A 25,680-nucleotide genomic window follows, 5' to 3' on the forward strand; every position below is an offset into this window, starting at 1 on the left:
AGGAGGCAGGTAGCTGGGTGACAGTCAAGAGAAGCATGGAGAATAGGCAGGTAGTGCAAAGTACCCCTGTGGCTGTTCCCCTCAATAACAGGTATACTGCTTTAGATACTGTTGGGGGCATGACCTATGAGGGGAAAGCTGCAGTCACCAGGTCCCTGGCACTGAGCCTGGTTGTGTGGCACAGAAGGGAAGGGGGGAGAAGAAGAGAGTGATAGTGATAGGGAATTCAGTAGTAAGGGGGGCAGACAGGGGATTCTGTGGACGTGAAAGAGACTCCTAGATGGTATGTTGCCTCCCTGGTGCCTGGGTCAGGAATGTCTCAGATTGGGTCCACTGCATTCTTAAGGGGGAGGGTGAACAGCCAGAGGTCGTGGTACATATTGGTACCAATGACAGAGGTAGGAAAAGAGATGAGGTCCTGAAGAGGGAATATAGGGAGCTGGGTAGGAAGCTGAAAAGCAGGGCCTCAAGGATAATCTCTGGATTGGTGCCTGTGCCACACGCCAGTGAAGGTAAGAATAGATTGAAAAATATTATGATGCTGGAGGAGCTCAGCAGGCCAGGCAGCATCTGTGGACAAAAGCAGGCGGTCAACGTTTCGAGTCAAGACCCTTCTTCAGGACTGACCTGAAATGTTGACCGCCTGCTTTTCTCCACGGATGCTGCCTGGCCTGCTGAGTTCCTCCAGCATCATCGTGTTTTTCATCTAGATTCCAGCATCTACAGTCCTTTGTTTCTCTAAGAAAAGGTTGATTTAGCAGATGAATGCATGGCTGAGGAGTTGGGGCAGGGTTTCAGATTTGTGGATCATTGGGATCTCTTCTGGGGAAGGTACGACCTGTACAAAAGGGACGGGTTACACCTGAACTGGAGGGGGACCAATATTCTTGCAGCCATGTTTGCTGGAGGGAGGGTTTAAACTAGTTTGGCAGGGGGATGGGAACCCGAGTGATAGGTCAGAGGTTGGTGCATTTAGTGTACAAGTAGATGCAGTGTGTAGAAAGACTGAGGAAGGATAGGCAGTTGAAAGGGCAAAATTGCAGTCAGTTGGATAGGCTGAAGTGTGTCTACTTTAATGTGAGAAGTATCAGGAACAAGGGTGGTGAACTTAGAGCATGGGTAAGTATGTGGAACTATGACGTGGTGGCCATTAGAGACTTGGCTGTCACAAGGGCAGGAATGGCTGCTGGATATTCAGGGGTTTAGATGTTTCAAAAGAGACAGGGACGGAGGTAAAAGAGGTGGGGTAGTGACTTTGCTGATCAGGGACAGTATCACAGCTGTAGAAAGGGAGGATGTCCTGGAGGGATCATCTACTGAGTCAGTGTGGGTGGAAGTCAGAAACAGGAGGGGAGCAATCACTCTATTGGGAGTATTCTACAGACACCCCAATAGCAACAGAGACACTAAGGAACAGATCAGGAGGCAGATATTGGAAAGGTGCCAAAATAACAGGGTTGTTGTCATGGGTGATTTCAACTTCCCTAATATTGATTAGCACCTCCTTATTGTAAAAGGGATAGATGGGGCAGAGTTTGTTAGGTGTGTCCAGGAAGGATTCCTGACACAGTATGCGGACAGGCCAACTAGAGGAAAGGCCATACTGGACCTGGTACTAGGCAATGAGCCAGGTTTCAGATCTCTCGGTGGGAGAGCACTTTGGAGACAGTGACCATAACTCCTTGACCTTTACCATAGCCTTGAAGAGGGATAGGAGCAGATGACATGGGAAAGTATTTAACTGGGGGGGGGGGGGGGGGGGGAGAATTATGATGCTATTAGGCAGGAATTTGGGAGTGTAAATTGGGAACAGATGTTCTTGGGGAAGTGCACAGTGGAAATGTGGAGGTTGTTCAGGGAGTACTTGCATGGGGTTCTGGATGGGTTTGTCCCATTGAGGCAGGGTAAGGATGGTAGAGTGAAGGAACCGTGGTTGACACGAGATGTAGAATATCTTGTCAAGAGGAAGAAAGAAACTTACCTGAGGTTTAGAAAGCACGGATCAGACAGGGCTCTGGAGAGTTACAAGGTAGCCAGGAGGGAGCTCAAGAATGGACTTAGGAGAGCTAGAAGGGGGCATGAGAAGGCCTTAGTGAGTAGGATTAAGGAAAACCCCAAGGTGTTCAACACGTATGTGAAGAATAAGAGGATGACTAGAGTGAGGGTAGGACCAATTAGGGATAAGAGAGGAAACATGCGCTTGGAATCAGAAGAGGGAAGGAAGGTCCTTAATGAATACTTTGCTTCAGTATTCACCAGTGAGAGAGACCTTGATGTTTGTGAGGATGGTGTACAACAGACTGATAGGTTGGGGCATGTGGACATGAGGAAAAAGGATGTGCTGGAACTATTGAAAAACATTAGGATAGATAAGTCACTGGGGCCAGGCAGGATATATCCAAGGTTATTATGGGAGGTGAGGGAAAGGTTTGCTGCATCTTTGGCGATGATCTTTACATCCTCACTGGCCAGAGGAGTAGTGCCAGATGATTGGAGGGTGGCAAATGTCCTTCCTTTGTTCAAGAAAGGGAGTAGGGATAATCCTGGGAATTACAGACCAGTGAGTCTTACTTCAGTGATGGGCAAATTACTGGAGAAGATTCTGAGACACAGGATTTATGGGCATTTGGAGAAGCATAGGCTGATTAGGGATAGTCAGCATGGCTTTGAGGGGCAGATCGTGCCTCACGAGCCTGATTGAATTCTTTGAGGATGTGACAAAGCACATTGATGAAGGTAGAGCAGTGGATGTGGTGTACAGGGATTTTAGTAAGGCATTTGATAAGGTTCCTCATGGAAGGCTCATTCAGAAAGTCAGGAGGCATGGGATCCAGGGAAACTTGGTTGAGTGGATTCAGAATTCTCTCACCCAGAGAAGACAGAGGATAGTGGTAGATGGAGTTTATTCTGCCTGGAGGTTGGTGACCAGTTATGTTCCGCAGGGATCTGTTCTGGGACCCCTGCTCTTTATGATATTATATATGACTTAGATAAGGATGTGGAAGTGTGAGTTGGTAAATTTGCAGATGACAAAGGTTGGTGGTGTTGTGGATAGTGTAGAAGGTTGCTGTTAGTTACAACAGGACATTGATAGGATGCAGAGCTGGGCTAAGAAGTGGCAAATGGAGTTCAACCCAAAAAAGTGAAGTGATACACTTTGGAAGGTCAAATTTGAAGGCAGAATACAAGGTTAATGGCAGGACTCTTGGGGTCTTGGGGTCCACATCCATAGATCCCTCAAGGTTGCCCCACAGGTTGATAGGCTTGTTAAGAAGACATATGGTGTGTTGGCCTTCATTAGTCGGGGTATTGAGTTCAAGAGCTGCAAGGTAATGTTGCAGCTCTATAGAACTCTGGTTAGACCCGGGGCCTGACGGAATATTCCCCAGGCTGCTTCGCAAGGCAAGGGAGGAGATTGCTGAACCATTGGCTAGAATCTTTGAGTCCTCGTTTTCCACGGGAATGGTACCAGAGGATTGGAGGGTGGCAAATGTTGTCCCCTTATTCAAAAAAGGAGGTAGGGATAGTCCAGGGAATTACAGACCAGTGAGCCTTACGTCTGTGGTGGGCAAGCTGTTGGAAAGGATTCTAAGAGATGGGATCTATGAGCATTTAGAGAATCATGGACTGATTAGGGACAGCCAGCATGGCTTTGTGAAGGGAAGATCATGTCTAACAAGCCTGATAGGGTTCTTTGAGGAGGTGATCAGGAAGATTGAGGGTAGTGCAGTAGATGTGGTCTACATGAATTTTAGTAAGGTGTTTGACAAGGTTCCACATAGTAGGCTTCTGAAGAAGGTCAGAGGGCAAGGGATCCAGAGAGGATTGGCTGTGTGGATTCAGAATTGGCTTGCCTATAGAAAGCAGAGGGTTGTGGTGGAGGGAGTGCATTCAGATTGAAGGGCTGTGACAAGTGGTGTCTCACAAGGATCAGTTCTGGCACCTCTACTTTTCGTGATATTTATTAATGACTTGGATGAGGGGGTGGAAGGGTGGGTTAGTAAGTTTGCAGATGACACAAAGGTTGGTGGTGTTGTGGATAGTGTGGAGGGCTGTCGAAGCTTACAGAGGGATACTGATAGGATGCAGAGCTGGGCTGAGAAGTGGCAGATGGAGTTCAATCCAGAGAAGTGAGGTGGTACACTTTGGAAGGACAAACTCCAAGGCAGAGTACAAAGTTAATGGCAGGATTCTGGGTGGTGTGAAGGAGCAGAGGGATCTGGAGGTTCATATCCACAGATCCCTGAAAGTTGCCTCACAGGTGGATAGGGTAGTTAAGAAAGCTTATGGAATGTTAGCTTTCATAAGCTGTAGGATCGAGTTTAAGAGCTGCGAGGTAATGATGCAGCTCTACAAAACTCTGGTTAGACCACACTTGGAGTACTGTGTTCAGTTCTGGTTGCCTCATAGGAAGGATGTGGAGGCATTGGAAAGGGTGCAGAGGAGACTTATCAGGATGCTGCCTGGATTGGAGATTATGGATTATGAGGAGAGACTAAGGGAGCTAGGGCTTTACTCATTGGAGAGAAGGAGGATGAGGGGAGACATGATAGAGGGGTACAAAATATTAAGAGGAATAGATAGAGTGGACAGCCAGCGCCTCTTTCCCAGGGCACCAATGCTCAATACAAGAGGTCATGGCTTTAAGGTAATGGGTGGGAAGTTCAAGGGAGATATCAGAGGGAGGTTTTTCACCCAGAGAGCGGTTGGTGCATGGAATGAGCTGCCTGGGGTGGTGGTGGAGGCTGATACGTTGGTCAAGTTTGAGATTGTTAGATAAGCATATGGAGGAATTCAAAATAGAGGGATATGTAGGAGGAAGGGGTTAGATCGTCATAGGTGTGGTTTAAAGGTCGGCACAATGTGGTGAGCCAAAGGGCCTGTATTGTTCTATGGTTCTACTTGGAGTACTGTGTTCAGTTCTGGTCACCGCATAGGAAGGATGTGGAAGCTCTAGAGAGGGCGCAGAGGGAATTTACCAGGATGCTGCCTGGATTGAAGAGCTTGCCTTATGAGGATAAGTTGAGCGAGCTCGGGCTTTTCTCTTTGGAGAGAAGGAGGATGAGAGGGGACTTGACAAAGGTGTACAAGATAAGAGGCATAGATCGAGTAGACAGTCAGATTTTTTTTTACCAGGGTGAAATGGCTAACATGAGGAGACATAATTGTAAGGTGATTGGAGGAAGGGATAAGGGGAAGTCAGAGGTAAGTTTTTGTTTTATATAGAGAGGTGGGTGCATGGAATGCACTGCCGGCAGAGGTGACACAGGCAGAAACATTAGGGACACTTAAGAGACTCTTAGATGGCCACATGAATGATAGAAGAATAGGGGGCTATGTGGGAGGGAAGGGTTAGGTAGATTTTACAGCAGGATAAAATGTTGGCACAACATCATGGGCCTGTACTGTGCTGTTCTATGTAAATCCCACTTTCCAGTTCTTGCTCCATAATCTCATGGGTCAGGACACAGTGACTGCTCGTCCAGGTACTTTATAAATGTGATGAGGGGTTCTGCCTCCAGCAGGCTCCAGACCCCACCACTCACAAGGTGAGAAATGTGCAACTTCAAATCCTGCCTCGATTATGTGTCCCCTCAGCCTTCTCCATTCTAAAGAAAACAACTGTTGACAACCAATCTTTCCTTACAATTAGAATCACCCACCTCTGACAACATCCTCCTGCAACCCATCTTTCCCTTGCTCCTGCTATCACATCTACCCTGTGATGTAGTGATCAGTACTGTCCACGTCCACCAGCTGTGGCCAAACTAGCATGCTATGGTTATTATCACTTCCCTGCTCTGAAATGCCTGGTCAATAAAGGCAAGTATCCCACCTTCTTCCCCTACAGGAATGCATGTGCATGCACTCTAAAATCCTGCTGTTCCTCTGCATTCCTCAGCACCCAACCATTCAAAGTGGAGTCCTTTGCCTTATTCGGCTTGAGTTCCATTTACCACCTTTCTGCCCACCTACCAGTCTACTGGTAGCTTTCTCCTTCCTCACTATTGACCACAGCACCAACTGTTTGGTATCACCTGCAAACTTCTTAATTATCTAAATCATTAAGGAGAACCACAAAAACCAAGGCACCCTCCATGGAGCTTGTGGAACCCATTACACATCGCCTCCTAATAACTGAAACATTCACCAGTCCTTTGGTTCTGCCAGTTTTGGATCCACCTTGCTACCTTCCATCCACCTTTACCTTTCTGGTTAATTGCTGTTAAAACCCATCTGGACTACATCAGCTACGCCACCCTCTTTAATCCTTCTGTTACCTCCTCAAAAACAAAAATCAACTCAAGTTTTCCAGCTACAACTCCCTAAACAAATCCATGCCAACTGCACTTGATTACCTGGTATTAGACTAACTTGTTCAGTCTAGCATTCACTTTCTGAACAACAATACCATGTTAGAAGTGGATGGCACAGCAACACAGCTAGTAGAGACACTGCCACACAGCACTAGTGACCCAGGTTCAATCCTAATCTTGGGTGCAGTCTGTCCGGAGTTTGCACATTCTGCCTGTGACTGCGTGGGTTTAATCTGGGTGCTCCGGTTTCCTCCCACAGCCAAAAGACACGTGGGTTGGTAAATTAATTGGCCACTGCAAACTGCCCCTAGTATGTAGGTGGGTGACAGAATCTAGGGGCAGTTGATGAGAATGTCAGAGTTGCACAGCATAGAAACAGGCCCTTCGGCCCACCTTGTCTATGTTGACCATCATGCTTATGTATGCTCATCCCATTTAACTGCATTAATTCCATGTCCCTCCATGCCATGTCGATTCAGGTACCTGTCCAGATGCCTCTTAAACGTTGTTACTGTTCTTGCCTCCACCACCACCTCTTGCGGCTCATTCCAGATACCGACTATTCCATATTTAAAAATTTACCCCTCAGATCCCCTTTAAACCTCCTCTCTCTCACTTTAAACCTATGCCCTCTTAAGTTTATACACCCCTACCATGGGAAACAGACTCTGGCTATCTATCCGATCTATGCCCCTCAATTTTATACACCTCTATCATGTCATCTCTCAGCCTCCTTCGCTCCAGGGTAAACAGACCCAGCCTATTCAGTGTCTTCTGATAACTCAAGCCCTCCAGTCCCGGCAACATCTTTGTGCATCTTTTCTGCATCCTTTCCAGCTTAATCACAACCTTCTTTTAGTGTGGTGACCAGAACTGCGCATAATACTGCAAGTGCAGTCTAACCAACGTTTGTACAACTGGAACATGACATCCCAATTCTCATTCTCAATGCCTCAGCCGATGAAGGCAAGCATGCCATATGCCGCCTTCACCACCCTGTTTACCCGTATTCCCATTTTCATGTATCCTAAAGTCTCTGTTCAACAACGTTCCCCAATCACTGTATGTCCTGTCCTGGTTTAAGCTTTTCAAAATGCATCACCACACTTGTCTGAGTTAATTCCATCTTCCATTCCCCTTGACCAATTTCCCAGTTGATCTACATCCTGTTGTAAACTTAGACAACCTTCTTCACTGTCCACCATACCAACAACTTTGGTGTCATCTGCAAACTTACTAATCACGTTACCTCTGTTCTCATCCAATCCATTAACAGACAGGACAAACAGTGAAGGACCAGCACCAATCCTACTGGTCACAGGCCTCCAATCTGAAAAACCATCCTCTGCCTCCTACTACCAAGCCAATTTTGTCTCCAAATTGCTGGCATACCCTGGATCACATACTTTCTAATCTTCTGGACCAGCCTACCAAGCAGGAGCACGACAAAGGCCTTGTAGACAACATCTACCGCCCTGCCCTCATCAATCCTCTTATTCACCTCTTCAAAAAAATTCGATGAAATTCATGGGATATGAAGAAAGCCATGTTAACTATCCCTAATCAATCCTTGCCTTTCCAAATGAAAATAAATTCTGTCCCTCAGAATGTTGGGAGAATAAAAAGAAAATGGGTACTTGATTGTTAGTGAAACTCAGCGGGCTGAAGGAACCGTTTCTGTGCTATACCTCCCTTTGACTCTGGAAATCTGCCACTCATCTAGGGTGATATCTATAGTCAGTGAGTACTGGACCATGGTGGTTAAAGCATCCACTGTGTCCTCCTTTCTTTTCTTAAATAACCCGAGACACATTTTATCTGGTCCTCATGATTTGTTTGTCTTTAAATAGTATTAACAGTTTTAACAACTTTATGTGTCAATATATATATTTACAAAATGAAATATTGTATAACATTTTCTCTTTAAACACAATGTCAGTATCGTGCCTCTTTTGAGAAGATGGAAGCAAAGTATTAGTTTATGACCACACCCTCCTCCATTCACGTTACATTTTTGCTCCCTAAAAGGCTCCACTCTTTCCTTATTACCCTCTTATTCTTGCTTATTTATAAAACATTTTTGTTTGTGACGTTACTACCAAATCTATTTGCATTGATTTTTGTTTTAACCTCATCCTGTGCCGGACAAGGCAAGAGAAGCGGTGAAAGGAAGAGCTGTTAGCAAAAAGAAAAAGGGGAAAAGGGAGGAGGGAAAGGATAATGGAGGAAGAGTAGGGTGATAGCTGAGAGGGCAGAACAGGAGGGAGAGAGGGAGAGGAAGCAGAGATGGGAAAGGGCAAGATTTATAGAGGGGGGTAAGTTACTAGTTTATTTATTTAGTAACATTAAACAGTATCATAAGCAGTATGCATCTAGGTCTAGTGTTATGCTTGGAGTGCCAGATGTGAGGACCCTGGGAGACCACCAGCCTCCCCGAGGACTACATCTGTGCAAAGTGCATTGAGATGCGGCTCCTCAGGGACCATGTTAGGGATCTGGAACTGACAGCTCGATGACCTTTGGCTGATTAGGGAGAGTGAGGAGGAGATAGACAGAAGCTATAAAGAATTTGTAGAGAGTACCTCTGTGGCTGCCCCCCTCAAAAATCGGTATCTCATTTTAGATACTGTTGGAGAGGATGACCTGACATGGTAATCGGGACTTTGGCACCGTGCCTGCTGCCGTGGTCCAGCGAGAAAGGAGACGTGCAGTGGTTATTGGGGATTCTATAGTGAGGGGAACAGACAGGAGATTCTGCGAGCCCGACAATGATACCCGGATGGTGTGTTGCCTCCCTGGTGCCAGGGTATGGGATGTCTCAGATCGGGTCCAGAATATTCTGAGGGGAGAGGGCGAGCAGCCGGAAGTCTTTGTACATGTTGGTACCAATAACATAGATAGAAAAAGAGAGGAGGTATTGAAGAAAGATTACAGGGAGTTAGGAAGAAGGTTGAGAAGCAAGGCCTCCAGGGTAGTAATCTCAGGATTACTGCCCGTGCCACGAGCTAATGAAGGCAAGAATAGCAGGATCAGGCAGATGAATGCGTGGCTGAGTAACTGGTGCAGGGGGCAGGGCCTCAAATTCTTGGATCATTGGGATCTATTTTGGGGGAGGTATGACCCATTCAGAAAGGATGGGTTACACCTGAACTCCAAGGGGACCTATATCCTGGTGGGAATGTTTAATATAGCTATTAGGGAGGGTTTAAACTAACTTGGCAGGGGGAAGGAAACCAGGATGTTAGGGTCAAGGAAGAGGTTTATAGAAACAAGTCCAAGATAGTGTGCAGCAAGGATGGTAAGAGAGACAGGCAGGTAAAAAGACAGGATAATTTGCAGAGCAATAGAAATACAGAGAAATTGGTAGCAGATACTGGTCTAAATGTACTGTATTTAAATGCACGTAGCATTAGAAATAAAGTGGATGACCTAGTAGTACAGTTACAGATTAAAAAATATGACATTGTGGCAATCACCAGGTCATGGCTTAAGGACGGATGTGATTGGGAGCTGAATGTCCAGGGGTACACAGTGTACAGGAAAGATAGGTGGGTAGGCAGAGTGGGTGGTGTGGCCCTGATGGTTAGCAATGATATAAAATCAATAGAAAGAAGGGACATAGGGTCAGAAGAAGTAGAATCCTAATGGGTTGAGCTAAGAAATAGCAAGGGTAAAAGGACCCTAATAGCAGTTATATATAGGCCCCCTAACAGCAGCCAGGATGCAGACTACAAGTTACAGTTGGAAATAGAAAAAGAGTGTCAGAAAGACAATGTCAAGATAATTATGGGGGATTTTAACATGAAGGTGGATTGGGAAAGCCAGGAAGTTAGTGGATCTCAGGAGAGAGAGTTTATGGAATGTCTACAGGATGGCTTTTTGGAGCAGCTTGTTGATGAGCCCACCAGGGGATTGGCCATTTTGGATTGGGTACTGTGTAATGAACCTGAGGTGATTACGAAACTAAAGGTAAAGGAACGATTAGGAAGTAGTGATCATAATATGATTGAGTTCAGTTTCAAATTTGAAAAGGAGAAGCTGGTATCAGGCGTATCAATATTTCAGTGGAACAAAGGAAATTACAGTGGCCTGACAGAGGAACTGGCCCAAATTGTTTGGAAATGTAAGCTAGTTGGAGGGACGGCAGAGCAGAAATGGATGAAATTTCTACAAGAAATAAAGAGAGTGCGAGACAGATATATACCAAGAAAAAAGGTTAAGAATGGAAAAATGGCACAAATGTGGCTAATGAGAGAGGTTAAGGCTAAAATAAAAGCAAAAGGGAGGGCATACAAGGAAGCAAAAATTAGTGGGAAAACAGAAGACTGGGAAACTTTTAAAAACTTACAGAAAGAAACTAAGAAGGTCGTTAGGAAAGAAAAGATGAATTATGAAAGGAAGCTGGCAGATAATATACAAAAGGATACTAACAGTTTTTTAAAATATATGAAGAGTAAAAGGGAGACACGGGTAGATATAGGACCAATTGAAAACGGTGCAGGAGAGATTAGAATGGATAACAAAGAGATGGCAGAGGAACTAAATGAGTATTTTGCTTCAGTCTTCACTGTGGAGGACATCAGCAATACACCTGATAGTCAGGGATATCAGGGGATTGAACTGAGTTCAGTCAAGATTACTGGAGAGGAGGTGCTCGGGAAGCTACATGGACTAAGGACCAGATGAAGTACACCCTCGGGTTCTGAAGGAGGTGGTTTTAGAGATTGTGGAGCCATTGGTGATAATTTTCCAGGCATCAATAGTCTCTGGCATGGTTCCGGAGGACTGGAAGGTTGCAAATGTAGTTCTGCTGTATAAGAAAGGTGGGAGGCAGCATAAAGGAAATTACAGACCTATTAGTCTGATGTCAGTGGTGGGAAAGTTATTGGAGTCAATCCTCAAGGACGAGGTTATAGAATACCTAGAGGCGCAATGACAAGATAGGTCCAAGCCAACATGGTTTCATGAGGGGAAGATCCTGCCTGACCAACCTATTGGAGTTTTTTGAGGAAATCTCAGGTAGGGTGGATAAGGGAGAGGCTGTGGATGTGGTGTATTCGGATTTTCAAAAGGTCTTCAACAAGGTGCCGCACAAGAGGCTGCTTAATAAGATGAGAGCCCGTGGAATTACAGGTAGGATATTAGAATGGGTGGAGCATTGGCTGACAGGCAGAAAGCAAAGGGTGGGAATAAAGGGATCCAGTTCTGGTTGGCTGCCGGTTATCAGTGGTGTTCCGCAAGGGTCGGTGTTGGGGCCGCTTCTCTTTACACTGTATATCGATGATTTAGATTATGGAGTGAATGGTTTTGTGGCTAAGTTTGCAGATGACATCAAGATAGGTGGAGGAGTAGGGAGTATTGAAGAAGCAGGAAGGTTGCAGAGAGACTTAGACAGGGCAAAGAAATGGCAGATGAGATTTAATGTTGAGAAATGTGCAGTTGTACACTTTGGAAGTAGAAATAAATGGGCAGATTATTATCTAGATGGGGAGAAAATTCAAAGTACGGAAGTACAAAGGGACTTGGGGGTCCTCGTGCAGGATACCCTAAAGGTTAACCACCAGATCGGATCAGCGGTAAGAAAAGCGCTTACGTGTAAAAGTAAGGATGTGTTGATGAGGCTCTATGGGGCACTGGTGAGGCCTCATATGGAATACTGTGTGCAGTTTTGGGCCCCTTATCTTAGGAAGGATGTACTGATGTTGGAGAGGGTTCAGAGAAGATTTACGAGGATGATTCCTGGAATGAAAGGGCTTACGTACAATGAGCGATTGTCAGCTCTTGGATTGTACTCATTGGAGTACAGAAGAATTAGAGGGGACCTCATAGAAACATTTAGAATGTTGAAAGGACTGGACAGAGTAGATGTGGCTAAGTTGTTTCCCCTGGTGGTTGAGTCCAGGTCTAGAGGGCACAGTCTTAGAATTAGAGGGTACCAATTTAGAACAGAAATGAGAAGAAATTTCTTTAGCCAGAGGGTCGTGAATTTGTGGAATTCGTTGCCACATACAGCTGTGGAGGCCCGATCATTGGGGGTATCTAATTAGTCAGGGTATCAAGGGATATGGGGAAAAGTCCGGGAATTGGGGCTAGATAGGAATAGTTTAGCTCATGATGAGGTAGCAGAGCAGACTCGATGGGCCGAATGGCCTACTTCTGCTCCTTTGTCTTGTGATCTTGTGAAAGCCAGTGATAGGTGCAGAGGTTACGACACAGAAAGATGAAGAGGTTCTGTAAATGAGGACAAGGAGCAGACATATCGGTAACAATGAGATGGCAGTTTTCAGGGGTGATGGGCAAATGGGCTCAATATATAGTAAATCATGAGGAGGAATTTCTGGGAAGTTTGTGGAGCTTGGGTGCTGAGAAAATTGACTCTTTCAAGACACCATCTCTGGGTATGGGTCAATTTGTAATCGACAACTCGAATACTAGCCTACATTTGCCATGGTCCTCTGAAGCAGCAGCAGCAGCCAAAATGGTGGCAAGTGAAATAATGAAATAAACTCTCCCTGATTTAAAACAGAATTATCGTGTTTGCGTCAATGTAAACTGATGCTCAAGCTAAGCTCCCATTTACTCAGCTAAATAATGTCGTTCTGTTTCATTCTGCTTCTATAATTGGAACACAGAGGCTTTGGGGTTGAAGGAAGAACTGTATGAAGAACAGAACGCCTGTGTTTTAATTAGCTGCCACTTTATGAACTAATTGATAGCCCGTGAATATGAGAGGTTTATCAGTCTGGGTTTCAAAATGAACAACTGTAGCTTGGACCGGGTGTAATGAAGGTAGAGAGAAATAGTGTGGCGTATAACTCAGGAGAGAGACAGGCAGCAACCAGTAAAACAGGAGAGATATGTGGAGGTGTATGGTGGTGACAAAAAGACTAATACACAGGGACAGAGTACGGGAAAACAGAGGAAGGCTGGGGAAGGAAAAGAGATAGAGTGGGAGCAAACAAGACGGATTGGAAGCTGCAGTCAGAGGCAGAGACAATGATGCTCAGGGGAGGGGCAGGGAGTGAGGAAAAGAACGAAAGTCGAAGGACAAAAATAAGTGCTGCACTGAGGGAAGTGGGGCAGATTGAATCTCCATGGACTAGAGTTTAAAATGATCAGTTTGAAACTATTCCAGATACCGCACTGAAACAAACCGACATCTTACAGTTCCTCCTCCTCCCATGGAGGGCCAGCAGGCTGGGTCACAGACACTGCTACATTCCTCCTCCTCTGTTACTGACAAACATGGACCCACCGGTACCTGAATCACACATTCTCACACCCCAAGCAGCTTGTTTACACACCAAACAACCAGAGTTCAACCCCTGATTTTCAGACACAGAACCCAGGAAGCAAAGGACGCATAAATTGCTCACCAGGTAATGCCAACAGCAGGATTAACAGAGCCATCAGAGCAGGGCTGTGCAAATGTTTGGGCTTGGGATACGTTCAGATTGGAGCAAGAGTATGCAGAACAATCCCAGACAATCCTTGCAGGTGAGGCAGCGCTTCGCCTGTGAGTCTGAGGGTGTCATTTATTGCATCCGGTGCTCCCGGTGCAGCCTTCTGTACATCAGTGAGACCCAATGCAGATTGGGTGACCACTTCGTTGAGCACCTTCGCTCCATCCGCCGCAACAGCCAGGATCTCCCGGTGGCCACCCACTTCAATTCCACATCCCACTCCCATACTGACACATCTATCCACGGCCTCCTCCACTGCCATGTTGAGGCCAGGTGCAGGTTGGAGGAATAACACTTCATATTCCGCCTTGGGAGTCTCCAACCTGATAGCCTCAACATTGATTTCTCTAACTTCCAGTAACCCCACCCCTTCTGTTTCTTCCCCCCACCCCCCCCCAAATCCTTTGTCTTCCCTTATTCCTGTGGTTCCCTTCCCCTGCCTTGATGACCTGCCTATCTCCTCCCCTCCCCCAACCTTCATTCCATGGTCCACTGCCCTCTCCTACCAGATTCCTTCTTCTTCAGCCCTTTTGCCTCTTCTACCTATCACCTCTCAGCTTATTACATCTTCTCCCCCTCCCCCACCCATATACCTTCCCCCTCACCTGGACTCACCTCTCCCCTGCCTGCATGTACTCCTCCCCGAGCTTCTTATTCTGGCTTCTGCCCTCTTCCCATCCAGTCCTGATGAAGGGTCTCGGCCCGAAACGTCGACTGTTTATTTCCCTCCATGGATGCTGCCTGACCTGTTCAGTTCCTCCAGCACTTTTTGTGTGTTGGTCCAGATTCCAGCATCTGCAGAATTTTTTGTCTCAGTGTATGCAGAACATTGGACATATTCAGCGATGTCAAGTGGGATACAACGCTCCTTTGCCATCATGTACAAAACCATTCCAGGCACACAAGACTCATGCAAACAGTGAAGCAGGAGTTAGCTGGAGTACTGAGGCCTGATCTTGCATTATTTAAAAGGATTCCAACTCTATGTCAGAGAGCCCAGTGGCAGCCATCTTCCTCCAGGAAGATCCGTTCTTTAGCTTTCCTCTGTAACTGACTGCGCTCACTCCAGCTCGCTGCCAATCATCCCATCCCCATGCCTATCAACTACCCAACCTGACGGCCAGGCACCCACATGACCTGACATCATGTGCCTATCAATCACCCAGTCCCATCACTTACCCAGCTTCTCCCCTTGTGCGTGGTTAAGGATCAGAGACCTGCCTGTGGGAGAGCAGTGAGGATTCATCACGGCTCTGCACTCAACTTCACCAGTCAGAGGGAGATCACAGGCTTCAGTTGCCCCAGACTGCTCGCAGTTACCATATGCACCATCGTTCATCAGATGCATACTCACCACTCACTAAACTCCACCCAATGGATATCCAAAGCACCGGAACAGGGATGGCAAAGGGAGGTTCCTTTAATCCCACTAAATGCCACTGTTTCAGAGCTCATTGATGAGTGACACAATCCACTTCCAGCCTAGGAACAGACACCTCATTTGCCTTCACTCTCTCCCACAAGAATGGCCAATGAGAAGTCACTACCAAATCCAAAATCACAGCAGGATGCTGCTGGCTAAAACACACCATTTTAAATATATACACAGACAGTGAAGTGCACTGTTCCAGCAGTGGGCCATACCTTGCTTTGTCCGGGGGCTTTTGCCCGTGCCGGAGAGTTTGGATGAGGGAGGAGGTGGCTCATCCTTGACTGGGTTCTTTTCTGCTTCCTTGTCCTTGACTGGATTTTCTTCAGTTTCCTCCTTCTTGAGTGGTTTTCCCTCTGCTTCTTCGTCCTTGACTAAACTTTTCTCTGCTTCAATGTTAATGTCAGTAGCTGGAATGTGTAAAGAACATTTACATTAGTTCATGACGTACACAGCCAACCTTCCACATATACTTGACTGTACACACAATACTCCCAACCTCACTGCACACAGTCTACCCTCCATCCCACTTTACTTACCCAGTCCCCTTCTGCTCAGCTCTATACAGCCAATGACCTTCATCCCAACTATACAACCAATCCCCTCATCCCCATTCTATACAGCCAATCCCCTCATCCACTCTCTGTACGGCCAATCCTCTTCATCCGCACTCTATACAGCCAATCCCCTTCATCCCACACTCTACACAGCCAATCCCCTTCATCCGCGCTCTATACAGCCAATCCTCTTCATCCCACTCTATACAGCCAATCCCCTTCACCCCACACTCTACACAGCCAATCCCCTTCATCCGCACTCTACACAGCCAATCCCCTTCATTCGCACTCTACACAGCCAATCCTCTTCATCCACACTCTGCACACAACCTATACATACTCCCTTTCACACCCCCAGCGTAAATGGCCAATGCTCTTCACACCCACTATATTACAGCCAATACCCTTCATCCTGACAAATATAATCAATTTCTTTATCCCCATTGAATACAGCCTACTTCTTCCAGTTTGTGCAGACACCAATAATATTACCGCATAACCTTAGGCTTCAACCATCCCCCTCAAGATTTAATGACCTTCTCTTGCTTCAACTGACAAAGATGAAGGGGCTAAGGTCCATTGTGCAGATTACCATTGAACAAAAGGGAGGGAATTCACTGGTAATGTGGAATTAGTGAAGAGGTTGGATTTTAAGAGTTGGCCATTGGAGGAGAGTCTGGAGACTGCAAACTGGGAAAGTGATGATGTGAGGGGCCTTGTTCTCCATGCACAGTAAGGAAGAGAGGAGGAACAAAGTGGCTACACACCAGGAGCTTTAGAAGAAACAGAGACAAGGTTATGAACGTGTTGATCTTGGTGCATTTCTAAAATAGAATGATAAATTCAGTGATGCTGTACTTGAGAATTCTAGGTCTGCCTGTAACAGCACTTAATGAATGGAGTAAATTGGTCAAATCCAGGGAATATTTTTTAAAGTGTATTTGATGAGACTTTATTATGTGCCAAGATCTGTTGAAAGGCAATACAAGCGCGAGAGGTTGAAAGGCCTAATTTTCCATCCTCTCCAAATGAAACTGCTGCTTTATCTATATGGGAACTATAATACCTTCACCAAGGACAGAATATGCTGCAAGATAGACAGGATTAAAAGACTAAGTGAAGTAGGAATGATTTTCTTTGAAACATGATCTGATTGGATTAAAACGGCTGCTGACTCCTCAATCAGCACCAGATCAAATTCTGTTTGTTTCACAGTGGTTCCATGATCTATGAATCCTTGGTGGCAGGGCCAAGGACTTGTCCCACTAGAGGGCACATTATTAGTGCTGCAAGCAGTGATAAAGTCCTAGATCAGGACAGAGCTGCTTAATGTCACCATCATGGACATAACGTCTCTAATCAAAGCTACGTTACTGTGGCCCACAGCAGGAGTAGAGTACTCAGTGAAGTCAGCCTGCCCATGAGTTCATGCCATCAGTGAGAAAGACACGCCATCCCCTGAGCAAAGGGCGGACAGGCTGCTGAGGCAAGGAGCAGGGGATAAAGGGCTGGAATTTTTGTGACAAGGAGGAAAAGAGAAGTTCAGTGAGTTCCTGACCTGTCTGTGACCCAGGACTTCACTTGCGCCTGGCTGGAGTTGCTTAGACCTGCGCTCACTACGACATCACCAAGGCTGTCCTGAAGAAGGGTCCTGACCCGAAACGTTGACCACCTGCTTTTCTCCATGGATGCTGCCTAGCCTGCTGAGTTCCTCCAGCATCACAGTGTTTTTCATCAAGGCTGTATGGAATCTTGCAGAAGCAGCCATACCTGTTTATACGTGTTGTACAATGGAGACACAAGAGACTGCAGATGCTGGAATCTGGACCATCTGGAGGAACTCAGCGGGCCCTGCAGGGTTTTGACCTGAAACAGTGACAATTCCTTTCCTCGCATAGGTGCTGCTTGACCCACTGAGTTCCTCCAGCAGATCATTTGCTACATGTGTCATACCTCTTGACTCATCTCCCAAAGACTGCTGGCTCTCCCAGGAAATAAGATCATGGCAGATCTCAACTCTGTTTACCCTCCTTGGCTCTATATCCACACCTAATCAAAGTCTATTTGTTTCACAGTGGTTCTATGTGTCCATTTGTTTTCATACCTGTCATGGCTCATTGCAGAAAGGGAAAACATTTTCTGATCAGCACTCATTCCATGGCTTCAGTACTGTGGCCACATGGTTCATTACTGAATTTGGCCAGCAGGGAATATAGGCCAAACAGAACATAAGAATATAAGAAATGAGTTCAGGAGGGCATCATCAGGTCCCTCCAGCCTGCTCCACTGTTCAACAAGATCCTAGCTGATCATTTACCTCAGCTCCATTTTCCTACACATACCCCATATTCCCTGATTCCCTTAATATCCAGAAATCTATATCTCAGAAAATGCCTGAGGCTCCAGGGTACAGAACTCCAATGATTCCACTGAATAGCACACAGTCCTTTTTTCCCAGGGATGGGGAATCAAGAACTAGGGGGCATAGGTTTAGGGTGAGAGGGAAGAGATTTAAAAGGAATCTGAGGGGCAACTTTTTCACCCAGAGGGTGGTCAGTATATGGAACGAGCTGCCAAAGGAAGTGGTTGAGGTAGGTACATTAAGAATATTTAAAAGGTACTTGGACAGATACATGGATAGGAAAGGTTTAGAGGGATATGGGCCAAACGCGGGCAAATGGGACTAGCTTAGATGGGTACTTTGGTCGGCATGGACCAAACTGAAAGGCCTGTTTCCATGTTGTATGATTCTATGACTCTCTGATTCATCATCCTCTACATGATGAAATTTGACTTATTCCACTCTTAAACAGCTGACTCATTATCCTGAAACTGTGACCTCTAGTTCTGGACTCCTCAGTCAGGGGAAACATCCTCCCCACATCCAGCCCGTCAAGCCCAGTAACAACTTTATAAGTTTCAATGTGATGTCCTCTCATTCTTCTGCACGCTTGAGGATACAAGCCTGGTCTACTCAATCTCTCCTCATTCAGCAAACCTATTATCCCTGGAACCAGTCTGGTGAATCCTGTCTGCACTCTCTCAATGGCAAGCACATCCTTCTTTAGTTGAAGAATCCTAGCCTCCTTCAGTGCCAAACCTCGTACGAGCCCATGACTAAGATTATATGAGCAATATCGGAAGGATATTGGTTCTTTTTCCAACCATGAACAAGGTAAGGAATACTGCACATTACCTTGACCATGTAGTACTGCCCCATTCTGCACTACTGTTACATTTTGATCTCATATCACTGAAAAGTGCCCCCTTACCAAGGATGGAAATTTCACAACTCCCACCTCTGCTGTTATAATTTCAGCAGAATCTCTATTTATGGATAAGGAAATGGGATGAGCGGAAAGTTCTGACCTTAGTGATACCGTTAAGCTTGCCTGCATTGGCACAGATCTGTGGGCAATTCTAAATGCCAGTTACAATCAGAGGGCGAACTGCCCACAAGTTGGGGACGCACTATAATGTTAATCACAGAAATGGAAAAATGGAAAATTGATAACGTGGGAAGCCATTCAGTCCATCATTTCTCGACCACTCAATAAAGACCTCCCCAGCCTTATCCCACCTTCCAGCACTGGGTCTGTAACACTGCAGATCATGGCTCTTCAAACATACATCCAAGTGCTTTTTTAATGCAATGAGAGTTTCCGTATCTCCCACCCTTTCAGGCAGCAAGTTCCAGACACTCCACACTGCTTGGCTGAGACCATTTTCCTCATCTTTCCTCAGACTTTTCTACTAATTACTTTACTGCTGCGCCCCATGGTTGTTCATCCCACTGTTAAGGAAAATAGATCTTTCCTAATCATTCTGTCTGGGTCCCTCATAATTTTCAATGACAGTTATATTTCTTCATACTCCTCTGTTCCAAAGGAAACAAGACAAGCTTATCCACTCTTTCCTCTTGCTACATCTTTCCAGTCTTGGCAATATCCTTGCAAACCTCCTCTGCACCCTCTCCTGTGCAATCACCTTCCAGTAACATGGCAACAGAACCATATGCTGTGTTCAAGCTGTGCCCTAAATAACTTGCTATATAGTTCTAGCATAACCTCCCTGCTCTTACATGTTTTGCCTATATATGTTATTGAACTGTTCTGCAATATTTAAGGATCTGTGGATAAACACTCCAAGGTCCCTTTGCTCCTCTACACCACTCAGAATCATCCCATTTACTATACATTCCCTCGCTTTGCTGCACCTCCCCAAATGCATTACCTCGCAGTTCCTGGGATTGAATTTCATTTGCCATTTTTCTACCCTACTGATCAGACCATCTGTACCTTCCTGCAGTCTAAAGCCTTCCTCCTCACAGCCATTTTAAATCTCATTTGCAAATTCCCTTCTCATGCCCCATTCATTTATTAACATATGTTACGAAAAGCAAAGGCCAACATTTCTGACCAACGTGCCACACGAGACAGGTTTTTGCTATCCTTCAGTATGGGTTCCAAAAATTTCCCACCACAGATAACTGCCCGGTAACTACTTGATTTATCCTTTCCATCTTTTTAAACAACAGAGGAACAAAGGCAGTCTTCCAATCCTCTGGCATCGTATCAGTAGCCCCGGGTACTGCCCAGACTGCCCACAAACCCATGTTTACTGGGTGGAGATGGAGGATTCGGGTGACACAGTGGGGCAGCCAGTAGAGCCACTGCCTCACAGGTCCAATGACCCGGGTTCAATCCTGACCTCCGGTGCTGTCTGTGTGGGGTTTGCACATTCCCCCTGTGACAGCATAAGTTTCTCCCGGGTGCTCCAGTTTCCTCCCACATCCCAAAGATGTGCGGGTTGGTCACTGTAAGCTTGTCACTATAAATTGCCCCTAGTGTGTAGGTGAGTGGTAGAACACAGGGGGAGTTGATGGGAATGTGGGGAGAATAAAATGGTATGAGTGCAAATGGGTGGTTGATGGTCAGTGCGGACTCAGTGGGCTGCAGAGCCTGTTTCTGTGCTGCAGGACTCTGTGACTCAGTGGGGGAGTCTGACACCAAGCTTGTGCAGGTCACTCTGTGGAGCTTGGAGCCCAGCCACTCCAGCATAGAAATAGTGGGCAATTTCAGTCACCCTCTGCGGAGCTAGCAACAGGTGTAGCTTCTGAAGGTCAGTGCTTCCACTGCAGGAACAGAACACACCAACGCCTGCGTGCTTCGGAGTTCAGATTTCCGGTGTGGTGTCACCGGACCTGAGTGTTCAGAGGGGCTTGCAGGGAGACCCAACAGTCTCTGCTTCAACAGGTTACATCAGCTGCTAATGCACTGCCCGTGGAGAACTGATCTGCTGTCTTCTCTCAGGATGAAAGTATTTGTACCCCCCCCACGCCTGCCACTCACCGGTACCCTTGTTGTTGTTGCTAGGGCAGGCTGCTGTCTGTCACATCTAGAGGGTAAAGTCTGAAGGCGTGCAGTCTAGGCCAGGGCTGCTCAAGGTCCCCCTAAAGGTCTACATGCAGTCTACTTGCTCTCTGCAATGACTTGAGGAAGCAGTGTCCTACCATGAGTAGGACAGACAAAGGTGGAAGACGGGGAGCAGCAACGAATACACAAGCGTGGTCAGTTGTCCTCTATGGAGAGAAATGGACAGTCGACGTTTCGGGTCGATGGACTCCCCAGATGAAGGGTCTCGACCCGAAATGTCGACTGTCCATTTCCCTGCATAGACGCTGAGCTCCTCCAGCGCTTTGTGTGTTGCTCCAGATTCCATCGTCTGCCGTCCCTTGTCTCTATTGGTTGTCATTTGTCTGATTTGTTGGCCTGGCGTTTGATGCATAATGTCAGTTTGCTTTGGAAATAGCTACACTGTGGTGGCCTTTACTCTTATACTGTGACCCCATAAGGTGATGGTCTGCAGTAGAAGGAGATACATGGGCTGGAGATCTGTGGCTGTGCTCACTTGCAGTCCAGTCGGGTTAGGTACGATCGGCTGATCCAGAGAGTGGCTGACCACGTGGTCTCTCTCCTCTTTCTTCTGCTGCTCCCTCCTGCTCCACGTCTTCTCGAGTTGGTGGCGAGATCGTACGGCGGACCAAATGCCGCTGACCTGCCCATGAAGCAGCAGCATTGTCTGACGAAGCTGGCAGCAGGCTCCGTGGCAGATCAGTTCTCCACGGGCAGTGCATTAGCAGCTGATGTAACCTGTTGAAGCAGAGACTGTTGGGTCTCCCTGCAAGCCCCTCTGAACACTCAGGTCCGGTGACACCACACCGGAAATCTGAACTCTGAAGCACGCAGGCGTTGGTGTGTTCTGTTCCTGCAGTGGAAGCACTGACCTTCAGAAGCTACACCTGTTGCTAGCTCCGCAGAGGGTGACTGAAATTGCCCACTATTTCTATGCTGGAGTGGCTGGGCTCCAAGCTCCACAGAGTGACCTGCACAAGCTTGGTGTCAGACTCCCCCACTGAGTCACAGAGTCCTACAGCACAGAAACAGGCTCTGGAGAGCAAGTAGACTGCATGTAGACCTTTAGGGCGAGGCTGACTCTGCACACTGTCCAGAGTGTAACTGGAGTCACAAACCAGGTGTTTAAAGGACCTTGTTAGCAATGAAGTATTCACTTATTGCTATGTAAATAAGTCATTTGGCCAAAGGGCATAATGATATCATCACATGTATGACATCTATATACATTAGTCTCTGTAATATACATATTTTGTATGTAAAATATACATATAGTGTACACATATGCTCATATGTGGTGTAACTGCTACATGTAGAAAGTTCTTTGTTTTTATCTAATAGCAAGGAACTCCCAACATGCAGTAGTTGATTGATAATCCTGTGTCCTGCAACTGTTATCATAAGTAGAAGTTTCCAGAACTCCAATGGCACACAATGTACACCGACAGATTTTTGTACTATTAAGGCAAATCGAGGAATTTGGGTTTGTGCAGGAATGTGGCACTGTCGCAGAAGATCTTGTTGAATGGCAGAGAAAACGAGGGCTGAATTGCCTAGTCCTGCTTCTGTTTCTATTTCCAATTTGTCACCTGGATGGGGAAACATTTTAAAAAAGGAAATTAAATAAAAATCAGCATTGTGCCTTTAAAAGTCAGCTTTGAAAACTCTGTGACTGCAAGCAAAAGAGACAGAAAACAGGTTGAATTTCCCCGCTGCAGACTGGTCCCACCGTCAGATCAGTGGGAGATGGGGAGAGGTCCAGGCAGCTGCTCCTGACTGTGAGGCAGCAGCACTCGCTCTTAAAGCTGCACTAGCAAATTCTTCCAAGTGAAGTTACAGCAAGGAAGACAGTGTAAGTCTACAGTGAGGGTACAACCCGAGGATTGAAGTGCAAACACGTGGGCTTTCATGTTGTGACATCGTTTAAGCAGGGAAAGAAAATGGCAGCTCAAACACAAGCAGGCTTCATAGGCAACAACAAGATGAGAGAATCATTCACATCCACATGGAGAAAATGGAGATGTTTCTATGGAATACTGTTAAGGAAAAAGCCTGTGATGAAAGTGCCCAGGTGTCGATGCTACAGTGAGGGAACGGAAGAAATGATGGAAATCGGTCCCAATGTACAATGCACTCACAAGCCCAGGGGCTCCACAGAAAGCTACAGATATCTCAGTTGTAGGGGTAGTTCGGAGACAAGTGTCACAGGATGAGGAGTGGTGGGAGGGGAGAGATAAGCAGACCAGGAAGTCACAAAGAGAATGATCCCTGCAGAAGGCAGAAAGGGGGGGAGAGGGGAAGATGTGACGGGTGGTGGGATCAGGTTGGAGCTGGCAGAAATTGCGGAGGTTGATGTGTTGGATGCAGAGGCTGGTGGAGTGAAAGGTGAGGGCCAGGGGAACTGTCTGGGAGAGGGTCATGAGAGCAAACATTCAGGAAATGGAGGAGATGCATGTGAGGGATCCATCAACTATGGCAGAGGGGAAGCCACATGTCTGGAAGAAGGAGGCCATTTCAGAAGCCCTAGAGCAGAAGGCCTCAGCTTGAGAACAGATGTGGAGGAGAAGGAGAAATTGAGAAGAAGGTTGCATCCTTTCAGGAGGCAGGGTGGCAGGAGGTGTAGCTGAGGTAGCTGTGGGAGTCAGTGGGCTTATAGCACATGGCAGTGGCAGGTCTGTCTCCCGAGACGGAGACAGAGATATTCAGTAAAGGAAGAGAAGTATTGGAGATGGCCCAGGTGAAGTTGAGGGCAGGGTGGAAGTCCGTGGTAAAAGTGATGAAATTGATGAGTTCTGCACGGGTGCAGGAAGCAGCACTGGTGCAGTCATCGATGCAGCAGAGAAGGAGCTGGTAGGTGTGCCAGAAGAGGCTGGGAACAAGGACTATTCCACGATGCCAACAAAAAGACAGTCATAGCTAGGGTAAAGACTGGGTAAAGTGACAGGAAACTGACTGGGCAGAAGTTTTTATTGTCCTTGTCTGTTACTGGAAGTGAAAGTTCGATTTCCACACTGGAACTTGTGGCCAAAGATTTCCCGTTAACAGCTAATGAGATGGCTCAGTGATTTAGAACAAAACAAGTCTACAAACACAAGTTCAGAGAATGGAGCAGCCTGGACAAGTGTCAAAATAAAGATTTACAGCCATTCTATAATTGCAAGTTCAAATTATCAACTGCCCATGGATATTAATGTGGGGCATGGAGCAGTCATTCCAAGTGACCTCAGTCGAGCTAGGTGCTGAACACACTAGAATTGTCTATATGAAGCCGGCTGCCAAGAATTCTGTTTTGACCAAACACTAAGAAAGCACTGGAGGAGGTTGCGTCCATGTGTACAGTTTGCCGGCAATGTACAGTAACACCAAACAAGACCCCATCTTGATCATGAGAACAACTGACGTGACCAATCCAGAGTCCATATCAACTTTTCTCAAAGGGAAAAGATCTTTCTCTAATGCTCATTGTCACCTACTCAAAATGGATTGAAGTCAGGCACAGGGGTACATGTATGGCAGTTGGACATACTATCGAAGAGCTGATCTGGATCTTTACTACACATGGAGTACTAACACAGTTAGTGTTTCATGTTGGACCACAGTTCACAGTTACCTGAGAGTTGTGTGTGATGTAATGGCATCACACATCTATTGTCTCTGTCATGTTATCCTGCTTCCAAGGGAGCAATAGCAAAATCAGTACATGTATTAAGAACAGCAAGGATGTTCGAGCTTCACAATGAATTATTATTTGGCTGGCATTTTGCTTAATTTCAATACTACTGGTTTCACTCTGACAGAGTCAACCTAACACCTCAATCAGTCTGCCAGAGCCCAACTTAGAGGGGAGAGTAGAGGCAGCAACTGAAGCAAAAGGTGGTCTTTTGAGGAAGAGAAAAGCAATTGTGACTGAGTTAGAGTCACCAGAACAGTGTCCAAGTTTGAGAATCAGTGATGTAGAGTGTTCAAAATCTATAGTCCATAGATCCACTTACTTTCTATTAGAAATCATGTCAGAAATGTCCATGTAGATCGAATGATCACAGAAAGAGACATACCTGTAGACAATGAAGTGCCATGTAGTGATGAATCTATTCCTGACGGAGACAACCACTGTTCGGGAGTCACAGATCACCAAGAAGCAAGACATGAGGTTGTGAGTTCCTCAGTTCCAGGGATGAGTACAGCAACAGAGGTAAGTGAGGAGTGAAATTTCTTACCAATACAGTCTTGTACATATGTTACTAGTACCATTGTATTCAAATACGCAGTGCTGGCCATTTTCTTACCAATTTAGCATTACAGATTACTTTTACCTCCGAAGGAGCTCCAACTGACTGGGGAAGCCAGTTAACGGAGTCAATGTGTAAGATTGGATGTAACTGTAAAAAGTGCTGACACACATTATCTTCAAAGAGGTGTATCTGTATGCAGGACATAGTGACATCACCACATATTTAAACATCACATGTAGGGAGTTTCTTGCCTATGGGGCAGAATGAA

General features: G+C 46.2%; 1 protein-coding gene across 4 annotated transcripts in view; it reads right to left on the minus strand.

The window, feature by feature from the left end:
• Positions 1-25,680, minus strand: part of map7d1a (MAP7 domain containing 1a) — a 208,339-nt gene that overhangs the window by 72,053 nt on the left and 110,606 nt on the right. For all 4 annotated transcript variants that reach the window (XM_052036588.1, XM_052036587.1, XM_052036590.1 and 1 more), the window contains exon 2: positions 15,425-15,619. In XM_052036588.1, coding sequence (XP_051892548.1) covers positions 15,425-15,619 — 195 coding nt within the window. The remainder of the gene's footprint in view (positions 1-15,424; positions 15,620-25,680) is intronic.

This window comes from Pristis pectinata, chromosome 22 (assembly GCF_009764475.1).
Source record: "Pristis pectinata isolate sPriPec2 chromosome 22, sPriPec2.1.pri, whole genome shotgun sequence".
NCBI classification, from domain to species: Eukaryota; Metazoa; Chordata; class Chondrichthyes; order Rhinopristiformes; family Pristidae; genus Pristis; species Pristis pectinata.